General features: G+C 43.7%; 1 protein-coding gene across 1 annotated transcript; it reads right to left on the bottom strand.

Annotated features, from left to right (window-relative positions):
* Positions 1-4367: 4367 nt before the first annotated feature.
* LOC114686423 (pregnancy-specific glycoprotein 22-like) lies at positions 4368-14688 on the bottom strand. Its single transcript, XM_028861101.2, has 5 exons — positions 14616-14688; positions 13207-13566; positions 9790-10149; positions 8189-8548; positions 4368-4969 (listed from the first exon to the last, which is right to left on the bottom strand). The coding sequence occupies exons 1-5, from the start codon at positions 14677-14679 to the stop codon at positions 4686-4688; spliced, it is 1428 nt and encodes a 475-aa protein (XP_028716934.1). The 5' UTR covers positions 14680-14688; the 3' UTR covers positions 4368-4685.
* Between the last annotated feature and the right edge of the window lie 7375 nt (positions 14689-22063).

Genomic DNA, 22063 nt, shown 5'->3' with positions numbered 1-22063 from the left:
GAAATACTTAATCTTCCTCTCTCAATACTCAATACTTAATTGCCTACAACTCTTCATTTAGGGGAGGAACCATCTCCATCCATGCTGCCATGTCAATTGGTGTTGTCATTTTCAGGTCTGTTTAGATGGACACATGGTTGACATTTCTTGGATGCAGCTTCCCTGTCATATATAGAAAACACAATCTCACATGACATGACATGGTTCTCTGACTCTTACATTTCACCACCTCTTCTTCAGAGATGTGCCCTGAGCCTAAAACAAGAGGATTACGTTATATACATAGATCAATTTGGGCTGGGTACACTGAGGTGTTTCATTGCTCTCCACATTTGGACAAGTTTTGGGTTTCATTGGTGGCCTCCAACAGTGCAAAAAGAAGCTTCTTGGAGGATGCTGAAAGAAACACTTGTCTGTGGGTTTATCCACCACAGGGTGGAATATATCCTGAATCTCAGATCCAGGTATTAAAGCTACCATGATCTTTCTCTCCACTGGGCTGGAGTTGATGATTGTAGTTAGGTCAAACAGTGCTGTGCAGAGAGCACATAGATAGAGCACACAGAGAGGAGATAGCCCTGTGTGGGACCTCTGACCCTTGAAAAGGCATGTTCCCATGGGTATTAGTCACTAACCTCCCTGCCAACCAGAATCAGAAGAAAATAAATAAGAAAATGAATCATAGTCAGGTGCAAGAAGACCTGAGGGGTCAGAGATAGTGGGGACTCCATTCAGTGTGGGACAAACACAGACTTTTCATGTGTGAGCTGAGCTACAGATCTTGATGGTAGACAGACCAAAGACTGCCTTGTAGGATGAAGTGCTGTGTCCCTCCAGATGCACTGTCCTCAACTGCTCAGCTTGGACCAAAGCTCTTCAAGGCTTTGCTGTCTAAGGCTGTCCTACAGATAGTTGGTAATGAGAGTTCCATTGCACTTCACTGGGAAGCCTCACAGTCTGTCCTACAGACTTGACATGTAAACAAACACCTCAGACAGGATACCAGGAACAGGCTTCCTTTCAGCTCAGTGGTCCAGCAGGACCACAACATGAACCATGCTGCTCATGTTTCATGATGACTGACATGAGCCACTGGTTCCCTAAGGATGAAGAGTAAATATAGGAATGATCTAGGAAGGCGAAGGAACAAGGTAGTATTTGCAACAGAACTACCTTTGAACTTAGGTGTTAACACCCCTTCTCTTAGACACATTAACTGTATAGACAGCTGTCTTGAAGTTCAAGTAGAAACTGACTATCCAACCTCAACAAACTAGAAGCAAAAAATTGCGAAAAATGACCTCATGGCTGAGGTTGTATAACAGGTGTGCTGGTTAGTGTGTGTCACCTGACAATCTAGAGATATCTGAGGAACCTCAAGGAATTTCCTCCATCAGCATGCATTGTAGGTACATCTATACAGCATTAATTTAATTATTGATAGATGTGTGAGGGCACCTCCCACTGTGGATTGTAACATTCCTAGGCAGGTCATACTGGGATTTACAAGGAAAAGATAACTGAGGGAATGATGGAGAACAAGCCAGGAGGCATTGTTCCTCCATTGTCTCTCTCTAAGTTCCCATTGGTAAAAATAATGAAACAAATAAAGAATAACAGTAGAGAAAATTAAAGAATTAAAAGATTATTCTTCTAAGTTTTTAATGGTATTGATGACCTTTAATTACATTAACTTTGTTTTTTTAAAGACTAACATTATTGGCTATGTGGTGGTCACACATACCTTTAATTCCAGCACTTAGGAGGCATAAGGAGGTGGATCTCTGAGTTTAAGGACAGCCCAGTCTACAGAGCCAGATCTAAGAAAGCAAGACCTAAACAGAAACCTTGTCTCACACACACACAAAAAAAAATGAAACCAACAGAAAGATTAATAACACTAATACTAGAGGTGAAATTTGAGACCTTACTGTCTATTTTTCAGAATATTAAGAATTCCATTAGTATTCAAAAGCTATGTGCAAACAGTTGAGTGAGCTAGATGAAGCAGACAAATTCCTGGAAGCCCATAACCTAATGAGATGGAAGCCTGAAGAGACACAAAACTGATTCCATGTATAACACATACCTGAATCAATAAAGACATGTGACAAAGTGCAGAGTTTTAATGATGAAACTAGCCAAACTAGGTATAGAGGGTAGGCCATGCAGGAGGGGCCATGTGGAAACCCACAGTAGACTCAGTATTAGGTGGGGACACTGACAACTTTCACTCAAACACCAGGATCAATACCAGGATGCTGCTGTGGCCAAATCTGTTCTGTATTTCCTTAGGAGTCCTAGACAGAACAAGTAGGCAAGACATAGAAATGAATGGTGGCCAATCAATTGACTATGAAATATATATAACCAGGAAAAAGGACCCTGTGCATGATCACATTGTACATGCCACTCTCAGGATCAAACACAAAAATCCAGGATAGCTAAAAGAATCCTGTACAACAAAGCAACCTCTGGAGGCATCATGATCCCTGACTTCAAGCAGTACTATAGAGCTATAGTAATAAAAACAGCTTGGTATTGGCATAAAAAACCAACATGTGGACCAATGGAATCAAATTGAAGACCCTGACATTAATCCGCACAGGTATGAACACCTAATTTTTGACAAAGAATTTCTCAATGGAAGAATCTCAAATGGCTGAAAGACATTTAAGGAATTGCTCAACATCCTTAGTCATCAGGGGAATGCAAATCACAAGGACTATGAGATACCATCTTACAACTGTCAGAATGGCTAAGAACAAAAACAATGAAGACAGCTTATTTTCGAGATGATGTGGAGGAAGGGGAACATTCCTCCACTGTTGGTGGGAATGCAAACTTGTACAGCCACTTTGGAAATCAGTATGGAGGTTTCTCAGAAAATTGGGAGTCAATCTACCTCAAGACCCAGCTATACCACACTTGTGCATATACACAAGGAATGCTCAATCATACCACAAGGACACATGCTCAACTATGTTCATAGCAGCATTATTTGTAATAGCCAGAACCTGGAAACAACCTAGATGCCCCTCAACTGAAGAATGGACAAAGAAAATGTGGTACATATACACAATGGAGTAGTACTCAGCAGAGAAAAAAATTACACCATGAGGTCTGCAGGCAAATGGATGGATCTAGAAAAAATCATCCTGAGTGAGGTAACCCAGACTCAGAAAAACAAACATGGTATGTACTCACTCATAAATGGATACTAGATATAAAGCAAAAGATAACCAGATTGGAACCCACAGTTCCAGAAAGGCTAGCTAGTAAGGAGGACCCTAAGAAGGATGCATGGATCGCCCAGCAATGGAGAAAAGGATGAGATCTACATGAGCAAATGGGGGTGGGGTGGAGTAATAGAGGGCAAGGGATGGGGGATGAGAGCTTAGGGGTGCAGGAGGTTCGAGCTGGAGCAGGAACAGAGTAGGAGAGCAAGGAAAGAGGTACCATGATAAATGAAGACACCATGGGAATAGGAAGAAGATGAGTTCTAGGGAGTTTCCCAGGAATCCACAAGGATGACCCCACCATAGACTACTGGCAATAGTGGAGAGGGTACTTAAGCTGGCCTCCTCTGGTGATTGGATGGCCTAATACCTTAACTGTCATTGTAGAAATCTCATCCAGTGATTGATGGAAACAAATGCAGAGATCCTTGGCCAGGTCCCAAGTGGATCTCCAAGAGCCCAATCGATGAGAGAGAGGAGGGATTCTATGAGCAAGGGATACCGAGACTATGATTGGAAAAAATACAGAGACAACTAGGCAAACTAGTGGAGACACATGAACTGCGAACCAATAGCTGAGAAGCCCTCATGGTACTATACTAGGACATCTGGACAAGTCAGACAGTTGTTTAGCTTAAACTGTTTAGGGGGCATCCAGGCAGTGGGATTAGAACCTGTTCCTAGTGCATGAGCTGCCTTTTTGAGACCTAGTGCCTATGGTGAGACACTTTGCTCAGTCTTGGTGCAGAGACGAGGGGCTTAGACCTGCCTCAATTGAATGTACCAGGCTCTGCTGATCCCCCATGGGAGACCATGCCTTGGAGGAGGTGAGAATGGAGGATGGCTTGTGGGGAAAAGCTGGGTGGTGGGAAGAGGAAGGACAGGGGAATCTGTGGTTGGTATGTAAAATAAATAGAAAATCTCTTAATAAAAAAATAAAATAAAATAAATATTTAGGAACCAGTTATGTCCCCAAAGAAACATGGACAGACTCTTCTGTCACTCTTCCTTCCTTCACATGGATGACTGTTGTCTAGAGAGGCCTTGATTTTAGGTAAAACTATTGGAACATATGAGAGGATGGTAATCTTTATGCAAACAGTGCACCATTTAACAGGTGATTTACAGAATACAAAAGTTTGGGCAGTTCCTGAAATAAATCCCACACATTCTGAGGATAGATTATATATTTAATCCACAACTAAGCTCTTAAGCCCTTCACAGTATTGATTACTATATTGATGTCCTTATTTTCCTTTGGAGACTAAGTCTCATTATGAATGCTGGCCCTTCTTTGTGCATACATTTATCCCAGGATTACAGGCTTGAGTCACCATATGGTTGTACCTGAGTGGTAACTGAAAGTTTTTACCACATTACTTTTCTCCATTTTATACCCCTTTGATAAAGAAATGCCCTCACTCTGTTATAGGATGAGAGGAGAAGTTACTCATGCATCACGACCAGGCTGACAGGGAGACTGGTCTTCGAACTGACAGGGTTGAAGACCTCACACTTATACTCTCCAGCATCCTCGCTCCTGACAGGATCTATTCTGAGTCCACAATTCATGGGGGACAGGGACATCCTCTCTGTGAGCTGCAGACTCTGATTATTGAAGATCCAATGGATGGAGATTCCAATATCAGATGAGAGGCAACTGAAGAGCACAGAGCTCTGTACTGTGACTGTGGTATCAGAGACTCCCAGCAAGGGCATTGTCACAGGCTCTGTAAAGAAACAGAGGAGTGGACACAATGACATTAGTCCTTCAGAGATCTCAACCAGTCCCCCTATAGATTACACTTAATCAAGCCTCCATGGTAGGTAAGTTAGAAGTGTGACTATAATCATATCTTCTGCTTTGGATCTGTTCCCCATGGCCTGTGTGATCCTGATTCAAGCACTGTTACCTGTGCCTCAATTTCACTATAATATGACACACAGTGCATGATCATTGCCATGTGTATGAGTTAAGGTTAGGTGTGAACAATGGCCTGACCTTGGGATCTGGGTGAGCTGCTCATATCAGCAGTATCTGTTATTCTTTGCCAATGGAAGAGAATTTTTTTAAAGATTTATTTATTTATTTATTTATTTATTTATTTATTTATTTATTTATTTATTATGTATACAATATTCTGTCTGTATGTATTCCTACACACCAGAAGAGGGCACCAGATCTCATTGCAGATGGTTGTGAGCCACCATGTGGTTGCTGGGAATTGAACTCAGGACCTCTGGAAGAGCAGTCAGTGCTCTTAACCTCTGAGCCATCTCTCCAGCCCCAGAAGAGAATTTTTTAAACTCAACCTCTTAGGACAGGGAGCTGCCTGGAGAAACGTCCCTTCTGTGCCTTCTCCTGAGGACCTGACATTCCTCTGAAGTCTCCTAAGACCATCAGAAGAGTTGGTTTATGTCCTGGTTCCTGTCCACTGAGACTCAGGAGAAGGAGATGCCAGGTGACCTATGAACTGCAGCTGTCACAGCAGTGCACAGCTGGCTCCACACTCTATAGGACTTGGACAGTCAGTAAAGCCTTGTTCCCTCTCAGCTCTGACAGGAAGTCAAGTTCTAGCCTTGAAGAGATGCTCTCTAGTGTCAACTAAAGTTGAGTCTATGACAGAAGTCTGGAGCCAGTGCTTCTTCACTGACTGTATAGTAAGCTGGGCAGTGGTGAGTGGGTATCTACAGACTAAAAGAAAGGGTAGAAGGGAAGAGAGACAAATTCACAAATATGGAGACATATATTGTCTTTGGTAAAAAGGTAGAGCCCTGCATACTGAGAAGCTTAGGTGCATCAGTCACTGAGGTAGTTAACAGTGTCTGCCCAACTCAGATGAATAAGAAAATGACCTCCATGACCTCAGTGCATCTGAATGAGTCATACCCTCTGTGTAAAATCTCTCCCCAGATGTCTTCATGCTCACTGTCCTCACATGCCTGCTCACACACAGAATATGTGTGTGATGGGAGTGCCTTCTCCCACTTCTTCCTCTACAGACTGAGTCTTCACCTTCTGACCCCTTTGATCTTTTCCCTCTCTGGATGCAGTCAACCCCTGACTTCACTTAAAGATGGACCTCCTGGTCTATATTTTAATCCACTAGAGATGAGGCTTTGTTAGGAAAAACTAGTTTGATCTTTCTGGAAAGTCCAGTGCCTGGAAAGGCTCAGATATATGTGGGAGGATAAAATAACGAATGTCCCAGGACCTTGAATATCCAGGTGTTTATAAAATTCTCCTATTTGGAGCTACTGAAAACTAGTTAAATCTCTAGCGTACATTGCTATGCATGTGTGGGGAGTGGGCATGGATGGTTATGGGTGTGGGTGTTTGTGCAGGTGTATGCCATCTTATGAGTGTGCATGGGTACAAGTCACAACACCTACACTGAAATCAAGGGACAACTTGATGGTCCTGCCTGTGTCTTCTCTGTGTGTGAGTTTCAGTCCTCCAGACCACACAGTGAGCACAAGGCTGGTGATCATATCTGTGCCTTAGGACAACTCACCCCAGGGCTGTCTTCTGCTGTGTTCTCCCAGCATGTCCTCTGTAACACAGAATCCTAAATGAGCACCTAGTCTGCCCTGTGTTTTCAATGCTCTGAGAAGGTGAAATTGGCTCCCCATGGGAAGGTGACATGGATGTCTATGAAGGACATCCATGGAAAGGATGGAAAGGGACCAGCTGAGTGAGGCCTGGAACAGGGGACAGACTCATTCTCACTGGAGTCACCATTGAGGGTGCACTGTCATGAAGTCCAGAGGGATTGTGTAAGGACATTCATATGGGTGTGAAGCAGGAGGTGACCTGAGTCCTGGAGTCTGTTGCTCCATCATCCTAGGGAGAGTTTCAGAGGGACCTTCCAAATACCTGTGATGGTCAGCTGTGCATATGGTCTCTCTATGTCCTTCCTGGGATGCATCTGTCCTATGTAGGTGTATTAGCCATTGAGGGTGGGGTGCCAGAAGGATGGGGTGGTAACACAGGATCCTCTGGTAGAGTAGTGTGCTTAGTAACACAGGAAGCAGGCAGTAGGTCTGAGAATGCGGTCAGTGGCTCCAGGTGTGTAGACACTCAGGTGGAAACCAGGCTACAAGTTAAGCTCATATCTCCCAGAAACACATTTCAGGCTGTTGTGTGGACTTCTACTGTTGTCTAGTGGTTACTAAGGGACCTGCTTAAGTCTGGGTGCTGTCCAGTTCAGCAACTCTGTCACTGTTTGCCTACAAGGGAGAAAGTCTCCAGTAGGAACCCCAGAAGACAAGAAAGTCCAAGGAGGACATGTGTTCTCTGTTCCTCTTCTGGGGACTCTGAGCTTCCTGTGAGGTCACATAGTCCATCAGGACAGTTAGTTAATGGCATAGACTCTTGACCAGCTATTCTCTCACTGCTGAGTCTCTGGAGATGTGCAGGTAGCCTAGCCCAACTGTGACTTACAAGGAAGTACACTGGCTGCTTCCACATACCAATAAAGCCTTGTTCCCTGGCAGTTCTAACAGGAAGTCAAAATGGAGAAGTGACAAAAAGCTCCCCAGTGTCCTCTGGAGTCTAGCCAGAACAGAGATTTGCAGCCAGGGCTTCCTGGTGCTCACTATGAGGATCCCATGGCTTCCTCATCTAGGACCTGCCTGATTCCCACAGTATCATTCTCAGGGATGTCTGTATGGTAAGAGACCCATGTATCTGGCCTTTAGCTGAATTTCTGGGACTCAGTTTACCCAGCACAGGACATCCTCTCTGCAGATAAAGACAGGTGAGAGGTTCTGGTCTATCTATTCCTGTTTATCTACCCTATATGTGTCCTGCAATAAGGGCCTACAGACAAGATTGGGGACACAATGCAGTGGTGGAGAGAGAGCGGGAAAAGCCCAGTTCTGACAGTTCAGTGTATGAAGTAGGATAAGCTGTACCCAGCAGCTGCAGGCCATAGAGAGTCACTTACTGTTCACATGGAATTGCACGTGTGTCGTCACACTTCCCGAAACTCTGTTTAAAATTTGAAGTGTGTAATAGCCTGAGTCTTTCTCAGTGACATCTTGGAGCAGCAGGGATCCGTTGGTGTACACTGTCTCTCTTCCACTGTGTTCAAGCCCCTGGGTGATGGAATTTCTGGTTCTGCTGTGTTCTGCGATTTTAAAGACAGGACTGATATACACTCCTTTGTACCAGGAAAAGGCTTGCACATCTTCTGGCAGATTATGGACTTGGAGAAGAACGCTTTCCCCTTCGATAGCATTCCGTGGCACTGGTTCTATGGTGAGTGGGGCAGAAGGGAGAGGGTTGCAGCAAGTACAAGAGGAAGCTGGAAGGAAAAAGAGAAAAAGCCATCCTTTGGGATCATCATGCTTGCTGGAAAGAAGGCGACCTCTGTCCTGAGTAGATGGGTTCATCACTCAGCCTAGAGATGCAGTTGTGGGTGTGTCTATCCCACTTTTGTGGGAGGTCAGCAACATGACTTCCAGTCCCTCTGTACCCTAAATATGTCATTTCTCTCCATGGAACTCTCCCCTCAGGTATTTACATGGCTGCCCCTCACTGCCCTCAGTCAGACATTGTGCACATTCATGCACACTGAGGTTTGAGATGATGTCTCCTCTGACCTTTTCCTCTATACACCCTGGATCTTTACTTTCTGACTTTTTTCCCAGTTTCCTTTGAGGCTTCAGTCAACCTCTGACTTCACCTTCTAGATGTCCTTGCTGCTCTGCCCTGAAGCCTCCAGGACTAGGACTGGATGTAGGCAGGAGCACTATGGTCTTCTTGGCAGAATCAGGTAATGGAAAAGGCTCAGGATTAGACTGGCTGGCTTTATGTCAACTCGACACAAGCTAGAGTCAATTAGATAGCGGGAGCCTCAAATAAAAGTGCCAACAACAGACTGGCCTGTTGGAAAATCAGTAGGATTTTTTTTTTATTGTTGATTGATGCTGGAAGGTCCAACCCAATGAGACCATTTCCATTTCTGGGCTAGTGATCCTAGATGACATAAGACAGCAGGCTCAAAAAGCCATGAGGAGCATGCCAGTGAGCAGCACTCCTCCATTCTCTCTGCTTCCATTCCTGGCTTTTATTTAAGAAACTTTCCTGTTCAGAGCTACTAAATGCCACAGTTTGACATGCACTGCAAAAAACCATCATTCCCTGTCAACTCTGAGAGGAAGTAACATACCATACCAGATAAATGCTCCCCAGGTTCACATGTAGTTGAGTAGGAGATGACAGGGACCAGGACTTCCTGGTACTCACATCTCTGTGAGGTTGCTATGGTTTCCTCACATGTATGACTAGAGCCTCAGGAGACTGAGCTGACTCTGACATCTGGGCTGAGTTACTTTCTATCAAGTTCTTCCTTAATACAAAGGGGATCCAGACAATGGAGCCTGATCTATGGTCATTAGTCTCCACCATGTGTTTCCTGCACTAAGTGCTCAAACCCCTACATGGGGACACATTGCAGAGGGGAGGTTGTCACAGGCCAGGCATGACAATCCTGTGTGTCTCATCCCCACCTGACACAGAGAATGACCACAGAGAATCACTTACGGTCCACCTGGAGTTGCACATGTGCTGATTCTATTTTCACACCTCTACTCATAGTCCGTAGGGTGTAGAATCCCATGTCTTCACATGTGACATTGTGGAGAAGCAGGGATCCATTGCTGTACACTGTCTCTCTACCACTGTGTGCAGGGCCCAGCATACTTGAATTCTTCTCTGCTATGTGTCTGGCAACTTCCAATTTCTTGAAATAAATCACACCTTTGTACCAGAAAAGGACTCGAAGATTCTCTGGGAGATTGTGAACAAGTAGAAGAACGCTTGACCCTTCTGCAACCCTGGGTGGAACTGATTCGATAGTGAGCCGGGCAGAGGTGTGAGGGCACCCATGGGTGAATAAGTTGTCTAGAAGGAAAGAGAGAGATCCAACAATATTAATACCTTTGTATTTGGCCAAAAAGGGGCCCTGAGAAGGTGTGTCCATTGTTCAGCCTAGGTGCATGGGTGGTTGTCTCCCTGTCCTACTTGCTGGAGGTCAGCAGGTGACCTCTGTATTCCCAGAGTCCCTGACTTGTCATTCCCACCATATGGCACTATTTCCTCAGGTGTCAACATTTCTCCAGCTCACTGCCATCAGATCCCTGCTCACATTTACAGTGGAGTGCTGTTGGCCTGATGTCTGCCTAACCAACTTCTTCCCTACAGACCCTGTGTCTTCACTCTCTGACCCTTCCTGCCACTTTCTATTTCTCTTGTGGTTCCAGTCAATAGCTGACTTCACCTTCTAGTTTCTTTACTGGCCTGTCTGCCAGTCAATAAGCAATGGGGTTTTATGAGAACTGAGATTTTCTTATCTTTTGAAAGAAGTGCCACCCATAAAATCTCAAATACCTGTGGAAAATGAATGAATGATGTCCCAGGACCCTGTATGCCTAGGGAATTATTTAAGAAATTCATAGGTCTGGGGGTACAGAGTTTAATTTTTCCATTTGCTATAATTTTTTTTACACTCACTTGTATTTGTGTGTGAGATAGTGTGCAAGAGCTTATCTCAGGGTGTGTGGGTGAATGTGGGACAGGCACCTATGTGGAGTTGAGAGGACAGTTGTGTTCATTGCTTCTCAGGGTGAGAGACAATGAAGCAAATGCCTATATTCCCTCAGTCATATCACTGATCAACACCAGCTTGATTTTTTTATATAACAAGTCACAGCTAAGAACATCAGTCTTCAGAATATTGTGGTCATAGTAAATAAATTTGGGTATTCATTTACTTTCTTTGGTATCTGTTTCTTGTTCACTGAGAGCTTCCTGCAACTGAACCTCTGTCTGGACCTGTGTCTTCTCACCTACAGACCCCGAGACTCATCTCAGCTTCTTTTCCCCCTTAGGAGACTCCAGAGAGTAGGTGAGCCCTCTCCTCTCACAAACCGTCAACTCAGGATCTCCTCCCCTGCGAGCCGGGGCTCCTGAGCGTCTGACATGTTGCAGAGGGGGACAGGGGTACCTCCACTGTCTCAATGGGCTTATCTGTTCTCCTCCTGAGTCACCTCTGCTTCAGCACAGTCGCCAAGATTTCTGGTCCTTTCCCCTTCTAGCTGAGCCTCCTTTCAGGAAGGAGCACCTCCCAGAGTCCCATGGGCCGTGAGGGGGTTTCTGTTCAAAACCATGCTCTGCCCCTCCATTCTTAGTCCTGTCTCTATCCACCTCTTTCTTAATGGTTCATTCCTGCACACCACACAGTGATCAAAAGGGCTAGTGAGCATCTCTGTGCCCTGAGAGAATAGCAGCTCACCCTGGTGCTGTCTTCGGCTGTGTCCTGGCCCTGGGTCTATCAGAATCAAGAGAGGGCCTCTGTACTCCCTGTGTGACAAAGAAATCCAGCTGGGCCCCCAGTTTACCCTATGTTCTCAATGCTCTGGAAAGATGGAACTTGACCTAAGCAAGAAAGTGATGGAGATGTGTGTAAAGCTTCAAAAAACTATTTGAGTGATGCATGGAGAAGAGGATAGATTCATTATCACAGCAGTCCTCAGTCAGGATGCTGACCCAGGACAAAGGCCTGAGAGCAGATGTGTCAGGAGCCTCACATTCTGGTTGTGTGGGAGGGGGTGACATAAATCCTATAAAGAGAGCTCTGGGCTTCACCACCTCATGAAGGATTTTATGATGATGGTCCTACTTCCTTTGCTGACTGAACTGTGTGGTGAATCTGCCCATGTGCTCCCTGGCCTCTTGGATGCCTTGGGCCTCTGTCTAGGTGAATCCCATGGAATAACCTACCTTTCCCAAAGGAAATGAATAAAGGGGGAACTGAACATGAACCCCTGGCAGGGTATCAGACACAAAAAGGAGCCAGAAGGTCTGGGAACGCTGTGACACTGACCTCCAGGTCTGTAGAACAGGAGTAAAAGTCAAGAAACAAGTTCCTAGTTAGGTAAATGTTTTCCCCGAGTGTTGATTGTGTGTCCTGATGCTCCCCCTGTTGATCACTGGGGGGAACTGCAGCTCACATCTGGGGAGCTGTTCATCTCAGTAGAGCCTGTAGCCATTTCCCTGCAGGAGAGAATTCCCTGAGGTGGACCCCAGAGGACAAGAACTTGTCAAGAGCACCTGTGTCCTCAGTCCCTCTTCTTTGTGACGCTGACCTTCCCATGAAGTCTCATAAGTCCATCAGGACAGTTAATGGCCTAGGTACCTGTCAAGATACGCTGTCCCTGCTGAGTCTCTGGAGATGTCCAGGGGATCTAGCCTAACTGTGGCTTTCCAGACAGTGCACTAGCTGGTTCCAGAGAGCACAAGACTTTGACTAGTAGGAAACTCTGTTCCTGACCATAAGGAAGTCAAAATACAACCTTTGAAAAATGTTTCTCTGCCTGAGCAGTGGTGGCACAAGCCTTTAATCCCAGCACTCTGGATTCAGATCCAGGCAGATCTCTGTGAGTTCAAGGCCAGCCTGGTCTCGAGAGCAAGATCCAGGACAGGCACCAAAACTACACAGAGAAAGCCTGTCTCAAAAAATTAAAAAAAAAAAAGAAAAGAAAGAAAATCACTGTACACACAGAGGTCCTTGCTTCCACTTGTCTGCAAGGACTCAGATCTACTGCAGTCATTCTCCACCTTGCATGTCTTGCACTCAAACCCCAACATGGGGAAACATGCAGAGGGAAGATAGGCACAGGCCAAGGCTGAAGATTCCGAGTGTGTCCACTAGAATAGCCCCACCCAGTACCTAGAGTTCAATAAGAATCACTTACTGTGCAGGGTGGTGGTGGTGGTGGTGGTGGTGGTGGTGGTGGTGGTGCACACCTTTAATCCCAGCACTCTGGATTCAGATCCAGGCGGATCTCTGTGAGTTCAAGGCCAGCCTGGGCTACAGAGTGAGTTCCAGGACAGGCTCAAAAGTCACACAGAGAAACCCTGTCTTGAAAAACAAAACAAAACAAAACAAAGATCACTTACTGTACACATGGAGGTACATGGTTGTTACTGATACAGTTCGTCCATGTCTATTTATGGTCTCTAGGGTGTAGAATCCTGTGTCCTTATGGGTGACATTCTGAATCCACAGGGATCCGTTGCGGTACACTGTCTCTCTACCAACGTGTACAGGCCCTGGCACAAATAAATTGATGTTCAGTGCATAGAGTGCAATTCTGTGTTTCGTTTTTGTCAGCCTTTTGAACCAAGCAAAGGCTAGAAGATTCTCTGGCAGATTGTGGACATGTAGAAGGACATTGTCTCCTTCGAACACATTGAGTGGCACTGATTCAATGGTGACTTTAGCAGTGGTGGCTAAATGACAGCAGATTAAAAGGGAGGCTAGAAGGAAAGAGAGAGAAACATCAATATTGAGCGAATGTGATCATGACTCAGCTTAGGTGTATGAGTAGGGCTGTGAGCACACTCCTTGATGGAGGTGTACAACATGACCTCCAATCCCTCTGAGTCTCTTATGGAGTCTTTTTCTCACTATGAAATAATTTCCTCACTTGTCTTTCTGCTCTCCCTATAAGTGTCCCCATATCCCTCCTCACATAAAGAGTATTTGGTGTGAGGAAGCCACTCTGACTTCCTCCTCTAGAGGGTCCTCTTGTTCTGACTTTTTGCTCTGTTCTCTTTGTGTGTCAACTCCTGACATCAGCTTCTCCATACACTGACTTACAGTCTGATAGAACCATGGCTTCTGGGAACAGAGATTAGTGTGACCTTCAGGAAGATTCATTTCCTGAAAAAGATTCAGGCACCATTACAGAAAGGAGTGAAAGAAGGAACACAGGAAGGTAGGAAGTAAGGGTGTCTCCATGGTATTATCTACAAAGGTCATGGTTTGGAGTGAATGGCATTAATTATAATCAAGTTTGGTTTAATTTTTTAGATGTATTTATATACTGTGTATATATTTCTGAAGGCACATGTCTCAGTGTGCATGTGTGCAGATCCATGCCAGAGCCCCTATGTAGAGGACAGAGAAGAACCTGCAGGAGTCTGTTCTCTCCATCTACCCTGTGGGAGCTGAGGACTGAATATAGGTTGTCAAGTCTCCACACACTGAGCCATCTCCCTGGCCCATCCCTATTGATTTATATTTGGAGTCACCCTGCCATGACTGGGGACATCAGGCTTCAGAACAAGGCAGTCAATGGGACTCACTTTGAATAGAGAGTGGTTGGGGCTTCTCTCCTCCTCTTATCACCTCCTGACCACTGAGAGCTTCAGGATGCTGAGCCTCTATCCATCACTGTACCTTCTGCCCCGTGACTGCAAACAGAAACCTCGAGTCTCCTCTCAGGTTCCTGTCCCCTTTAGGAGACTCCAGCCTGCTTCTGAGTCCACCTCTACCCCAACAGAAAGAAAATGGGTACTTTTACCTGTGAGCAGGAGACCCTGCCAGGAGGTCCAGCCCTTGCAGGGAATCATAGAGGACACCTCCATCTCTCTTCTCACTGTGCCGTCCTCCCTCTGAGGAGAAGAGCTTCAGTTCCAACACAGTTCCAGCCCCTGATGTCCTTCCTTCCTCTGAGCTGAGTGTCCTTCCAGGTAGGAGAACTTCCCAAAACCCAATGGGCTGTTGGTTGCTGGATCTGTGTCCAAGACACTGCTCTGTCCCTTCCACTCCCAGTGCTGTCTCACATGCCTCTCAACTGTTCTCTCTTTATGTTTCACCTCCAAGCAGCACATTGAGCAACAAGGCTGATAAGAATCCCCATGCCCCCAGAGAACAATCACTCATCTCATGCCTGACATCTGCCCTGTCCTGGCCTTAGGTCTCTCTGCACGTAAAAAGGAGCCTCTATCAAGCCTATGTGTCTTTGTGACACAGAGAGCCAGCTGAGCATCTGGTCTGCCCTGTGTCCTCAGTGCTCTGGGAAGGTGAGATTTACTACCTGAAGGAAAAAAGACAGTCTTTGAGGACTGCAAAGGGACTAGCTAAGTGATGACTAGGGTTGAAGATCAATCCTGTATCACTAATGTCACCAGTCAATTTCCTGATCCAGGAGTATGTCCCAGGAGCCATTGTATGAGGAGTTTCATGTCCTCAGTGTTGGGGTAGAGGCAATCTGTGTGTTCTTGAAAAGTCTGTTAGCTCCATCTTTCTATGAAGAGCTTCAATGTAACCTTCAGCATTATGTGTTGGCTGAGCTGTGTTCAGTGAGGCCATTGCCCCCACCCCCAATCTTCCTGGGTCACCTTTGCCCTTTGCCTAGGTGATTCCCTGGTAGCAATCCTTTCTTCCCCTATGAGAGATGCCAAGAGAGGCAACTTTAGGGTTCCCCATGTGTTCTCAGAAAAAAAGGAAGCAGCCAGTAGGTCTGAACAGAGTCTAGGAAGGAAGGTCTGGGTTAGTGGAGACATGGATAGAAATGAGTTGGCTAGGCAAGATCATGATTCAGAAAAACAATTTTCTAATTTTTAATGGTGTGTCCTGATATCACCCCATGGAGATCACTGGGAGAACTACAATCTCCTGTCTATGGCTACAGTAGGCATGGTCAACAAGTCAACAGTGAACTGCCCTGATACCCTCAGCACAGGTGGGATGTAGGGCCTGTCATCAGGTTCACTGTGCTCTTCAGAACTCCTAATTCCTTCTAGTATAGGTTGGATCTACACGAGGTTTCAGATTTTTCCTAGGAAGTCCATAAGTTGAAATAGTGTACATCCAGATGATATGCACCTTTAGAAGGAGCCCTGTGCTCAGAAAATTTCAGAGGAAAGTCCTAGAACATTTCTCTTGAGAGTCAAAGGAAGTAGATTAATACAGGGGCTGCAATTGCACTTTCTGGCCCATCATTGGTGTCTAAAGCCTTCCTTTTCTGTGTCCACAGGTTGCTGAAGGTCTGTTCTCTAGTACAAAGAACACTGATTCAAATTGACATGTCTTCTGCTCTTCCCAATACACTGTTGTATTCTTTTCTCCTGAGTATAGCAGCTTAGGAAAGAGTAAAGGGTTTATTTCTTTCTGGGGCTGTGTCATAGTGTAGCACTGAAGGAAGTCAAGGCAGAAAACATGCTGCTTGCTGACTCATTCACAGGCTCACGCTCTGGCTCATGTTTAGCTTTCTATCTCATACATTCAAGGACCATCTGCATAGGGATGGTGCTGCCCAAAGAGAATTGGTCCCTCCTGAACCAATTAAGACAATCCATCAAGACATGTCCACATCCCAACCTGATAAAGATGGGCCATAGACATGACGTTGCAATTACTCAGTTGGGACTCTTTTTCCACCAATATGACTTTGGGCTATGTCAGGGTGACAGTTAATGCTAACTAGTACACGGTTTCAAACTGTTAAGTCCTTCTCCTCCATAAGGATGCTACAAAGGAAGTTCCCCATTATCTAACTAACTGTCTCTCTCAGTTTCTAGCAGTCCTCACTTATGCTGATGTTCATAGAATCTCTAAACTGGACACTCAGAAACTGGACACAGCTTATGGTCATCTACCCCAGCTTTCACTTTTCCCACTTCCCAGATCCTCAGTCCAGAGATGCTCTAATATCCACCACAGACATCATAAAGAGTTAATGAAACAGCATCATCAAAACATAAGTTCCATCCAGACTCAGAACAGGCCTCCCAGCCATAGTCCACACCTGCCTCTTCTGGAATCAGAGCAGAAGCCAATCACCAGGTGAGAAATGACAGGAGCTGAGAGCATTTTGGGTAAAGGGACATGAGCATGGGTCAAAGTTCTGGGTGTTCTTTCTGGGTCATGCTGATCAGGAAAGCAAATGGTGGGGGCATGAAGGAATGAGCTAGTGATAGAAAGAAAAATATACTTGACCTAAAGTACAGTCTCTTTCCTTAGGAGAAAGCCCCTGTCACATCCAAGACCAGTCCAAGAAAAACTATATATGGCTCTAGGAGCTAGACCCTGTGATAGAACCAGTCCCTGGAAACCCTGACTCATCTCTACCCCAGTTGCCAGCCAGCAGGGAAGGAAGACTCCTGACAACAGGCTCCCTCACCACATAATAATTAAACCACTAAAAATACAAAATAAAGAAAGAATATAAAGAGCAGCAAAGGAAAAAGGCCAAGTGACTCATAAAGGCAGACCCATCAGAATAACACCCCATTTCTCAATGGAGACTTTGAAAGCCAGAAGGAACTGGACAGATGTAATACAGACACTAAGAGACTATGGATGCCAGCCTAGACTAATATGCCCAGCAATATTTTCAGTCACTATAGATGGAGTGAACAAGACATTCCAAGATAAAACCTGATTTAAACAATACCTATCCAGCCCTACAGGAAGCACTAGAAGGAAAATTCCAACCTAAGGAGGTCAGATACACCCTGGAAAATACAGGCAATAGATAACCCCACAGCAGTAAACCTGAAAGAAGAGAAGTACACACACACTACCACCAAGAAATAACAAGAATCAACAATCACTGGTCATTAATATCCCTTAATATCAATGGATTTAATTCACCTATAAAAAGACACAGGCTATCAGAATGGATATGAAAGCAGGATCCATCTTTCTGCTGCATACAAGAAATACAACTCAACTTCAAAGATAGACACTACCTCAGAGTAAAAGGCTGGGATAAGTCTTTCCAATCAAATGGACTAAAGAAGCAAGCTGGTGCAGCTATCTTAATATCTCACAAAATAGACTTCAAAATAAAATCAATCAAAAGAGATCAAGAAGGATATTACATACTTATCACAGGAAAGATCCACCAAGATGAAATTTCAATTCTGAACATTATGCCCCAAATACAAGGGTACCCACATATGGAAAAGAAATTTTACTAAAGCTTAAATCATATATAAAACCCCACACATTAATAGTGGGAGACTTCAACACCACACTCTCACCACTGGACAGATCTGCCAGATCAAAACTTAACAGAGAAATAAGGGACCTAACTGATGTTATGACTTAATTAATGTCTACAGAGCATTCCATCCTAACAAAAAAAGAATATACCTTCTTCTCAGCACCCCATGGAACCTTCTCTAAAATTAACCACATACTCAGTCACAAAGCAAATCTCAACAGATACAAAAAAAAATGGAATAACCTTCTGTATTCTATCAGACCACCATGGCTTAAAGTTAGAGTTCAACAACAACAAAAATTACAGAAAGCCTACAATCTCATGGAAACTTTATAATGCTCAACTGAATCAGCAACGGGTCCAGGAAGAAATAAAGAAATTGAAGACTTCCTAGAGATCAATGAAAATGAATGTACTACATACCCAAACTTATGGGACACTATGAAAGCAGTGCTAAGAGGGTAATTCATAGCACTAAATGTCCACATAAAAAAGTTATAGAACTCTCACACTAGTAACTTAACAGCATACCTGAAAGCTCTCGAACAAGAAGAAGCAAAGTCACCCACGAAGAATAGATGCCAGGAAAAAATCAAATTGAGAGCTGAAATCAATAAAATGGAGACAAAGACAACAATACAAAGAATCAATGAAACAAAGAATTGGTTCTTTAAGAAAATCAACAGGATAAACAAACCCTTATCCAAACTAACCTAAAGGCAGAGGGAACATCCAAATTAACAAAATCAGACATGAAAAGGGGGATATAACAACTGACAATGAGGAAATTCAGAGAATCATCAGATCATATTTCAAAAACCTGTACTCCACAAAATTGGAATATCTAAAAGAAATGGACAATTTTCTGGATAGGTACCACATGCTAAAGTTAAATCAAGACCAGATAAATAATTTAAATAGACCAATTACTCCCAAAGAAATAGAAACAGTCTCCCAACCAAAAAAAAAAAAAAAAAAAAACCAGGACCAGATAGTTTCAACACAGAATTATACCAGATTTTCGAAGAAGAGTTATTACCAATATTCTTTAAAATGCTCCACAGAATAGAAACAGAAGGAATGTTACCAAACTCCTTTTATGAGGCTCAGTCACTCTGATTCCCAAGCCACACAAAGATGCAACAAGGAGAATTACAGACCAATCTCCCTCATGAACATTGATGCAAAAATATTCAATAAAATATTGGCAAACTGACTCCAAGAACACATCAAAAACATTATCCACATGATCAAGTAGGCTTTATCCCAGTGATGCAAGGATAGTTCAACATACAAAAGTCTATCAATGTAATACAATCATATTAAAAACTGAAAGAAAAAAACCACATGATCATTTCATTAGATGATGAAAAGGCCTTTGGCAAAATTCAACACCCCTTCATGATGAAGGTCTTGGAGTGACCAGGAATACAGGGAACATACCTACACATAGTAAAGGCAATTTACAGCAAGCCAACAGCCAACATGAAAATAAATGGAGAGAAATTCAAAGCGATTCCACTAAAATCAGAAACAAGACAAGGCTGTCCACTCTCCCTATATTTATTCAATATAGTACTTGAAGTTCTTTCTAGCTAAAGCAATAAGACAGCAAAAGGAAATCAAGGGGAACAAATTTGAAAGGAAGAATTTAAGACTTCACTATTTGCAGATGATATGATAGTATGTATGACTTATCCAAAAATTCTACCAGGGAACTCTTAGAGCTGATAAACATCTCAGTAATGTGGCAGGATAAAGATTAACTCAAAATAATCAGTAGCCTTCCTATATAAAAATGATAAACAGTCTGAGAAAGAAATCAGAGAAATATCATCCTTTACAATAGCCACAAATAATATAAAATACCTTGTAGTAACTCTAACTAAGCAAGTGAAAGACCTGTATGATGAGAACTTTAAGTCTGTGAAGAAAGGATTTGAAGAAGACATTAGAAAATGGAAAGATCTCCCATGCTCTTGGATAAGAAGAATTAACATAGTAAAAATGGCAATCTTACCAAAAATATTCTACAGATTCAATGCAATCCCCATCAAAATTCCAACACAATTCTTCACAGACCTAGAAAAAAACAATACTCAACTTCATATGGAAAAACAAAAAACCCAGGATAGCTAAAAGAATCCTGTTCAACAAAACTACCTCTGGAGGCATCACCCATCCCTGACATCAAGCTCTACTATAGAGCTACAGTAATAAAAACAGCTTGGTATTGGCATAAAAACTGATATGTGGACCAATGGAGTCGAACTGAAGACCGTGACATTAACCCACACACTTATAAGCACGTGATTTTTTACAAAGAAGCCAAAATTGTACAATGGAAAAAAGAAATCATCTTCAACAAATTGTGCTGACATAACTAGACCTCAAAGTGTAGAAGATTGCAAAAAGATCCATATCTGTCACAATGCACAAAACTAAGTCCAAGGGGACAAAAGACCTCAACATAAATCCAGTTATACTGAACCTGATAGAAGAGAAAGTAGGAAACAGTCTTGAATGCATTGGCACTGGAGATCACTTTCTAAATATAGCACTAGTAGCACAGACACCAAGAGCAAAAATTAATAAAGTGGACCTCCTGAAACTGAGAAGCTTCTGTAAGGCAAAGGGCACACTAAATAAGACAAAACAACAGCCTACAGAATGGGAAAAGATTTTCACCAACCCAACATCTGACAGAGGGCTGATCTCCAAAATATATAAAGAACTGAAGAAACTTGACACCAAAATAACAAACAATCCAATTAAAAAATTGAGCTAAGCAGAGAATTCTCAAAGGAAGAATTTCAGCATCCTTAATTATCAGGGAGATGCAAATCAAAACAACTCTGAGATACCATCTTATACCAGTCAGAATAGCTAATATCAAAAGCACAGCAGACAGCTTATGTTGGAAGGGATTGGAGCAAGGGGAACACTCCTACACTGTTGGTGGGAGTGCAAACTGGTACAGTCACTGTGGAAATCAATATGGTGGTTTCTCAGATAATTGCAAATCAATATACCTCAAGACCCAGCTATACCACTATTGGGCTTATACCCAAGGAATACTCAGTCATACCACAAGGGCTATGAACTCAACTATGTTCATAGCAGCATTATTTGTAATAGTCAGAACCTGGAAATAACCTAGATGCCCCTCAACTGAAGAATGGACAAAGAAAATGGGGCATATATACATAATGGAGTACTTCTCAGCAGAGAAAAACATCATGAAATTTGCAGGCAAATGGATGGAACTAGAAAATATCATCTTGAGTGAGGTAACCCAGACTCAGAAGGACAAACATGGTATGTACCCACTCATAAGTGGATACTAGACAAAAAGCAAAGAATAATCAAGTAAAAACCCACAACTCCAGAGAAGGTAACTAACAGGGAAGACCCAAAGATAGATGCATGGACTGCACTGGGAAAGGGAAATAGATGAGATCTTCATGAGGAACCTGGGGATGAAGTGTGGGCAATGGAGGGTAGGGGATAGGGGATGAGAACATAAGGGAATGGGGTGGTTGACCTGGAACAGGGAGGGATGGGGAATGAAAGAGATACCATGATAAAGAGAAACATCATGGGGATAGAGAGAAACTGAGTGCTAGGGAAGTTGCCAGGAATCCCCAAGGATGACCGCAGCCTGGGCTACTAGAAATAGTGGAGAGGGTACCTGAATTGAACTGGCTTGCCCCAGAGATCAGAGCTTTTCTCCAATGACTGATGGAAGTAGATGCAGAGATCCACAGCCAAACACCAGGTGGAGCTCCAGGAGTCCAGTCAAAGAGAAAGGAGAGAGTTTCTATGAGCAAGTGCATCAGTGCATAATGATGGGGAAACCTGCAGAGATGACCAAACCAAACTAGTGGAAACTCATGAAAGTTGGATCAATGGCTGTGAAGCCTGCATGGGACTGAACTAGGCACTCTGCATGATGAGACCATTGTGTAGCTTGATCTACTTGGGAGGCCCTCTGGTGGTAGAATCAGAATCCATCC

Source organism: Peromyscus leucopus, chromosome 1, assembly GCF_004664715.2.
Source record: "Peromyscus leucopus breed LL Stock chromosome 1, UCI_PerLeu_2.1, whole genome shotgun sequence".
NCBI lineage: Eukaryota > Metazoa > Chordata > Mammalia > Rodentia > Cricetidae > Peromyscus > Peromyscus leucopus.
This window is presented reverse-complemented; position numbering and strand designations above follow the sequence as displayed.

Excerpts from the sequence above, each read along its gene's own strand:
- LOC114686423 (XM_028861101.2), bottom strand. The coding sequence starts at position 14,679 with ATGGAGGTGTCCTCTATGATTCCCTGCAAGGGCTGGACCTCCTGGCAG. Across the intron at positions 10,150-13,206 it reads CATGTACCTCCATGTGTACA|ACAACTTATTCACCCATGGG; the intron begins GTAAGTGATCTT and ends CTTTCCTTCTAG. Across the intron at positions 4,970-8,188 it reads CGTGCAATTCCATGTGAACA|AGCCTGTGACAATGCCCTTG; the intron begins GTAAGTGACTCT and ends GTTTCTTTACAG.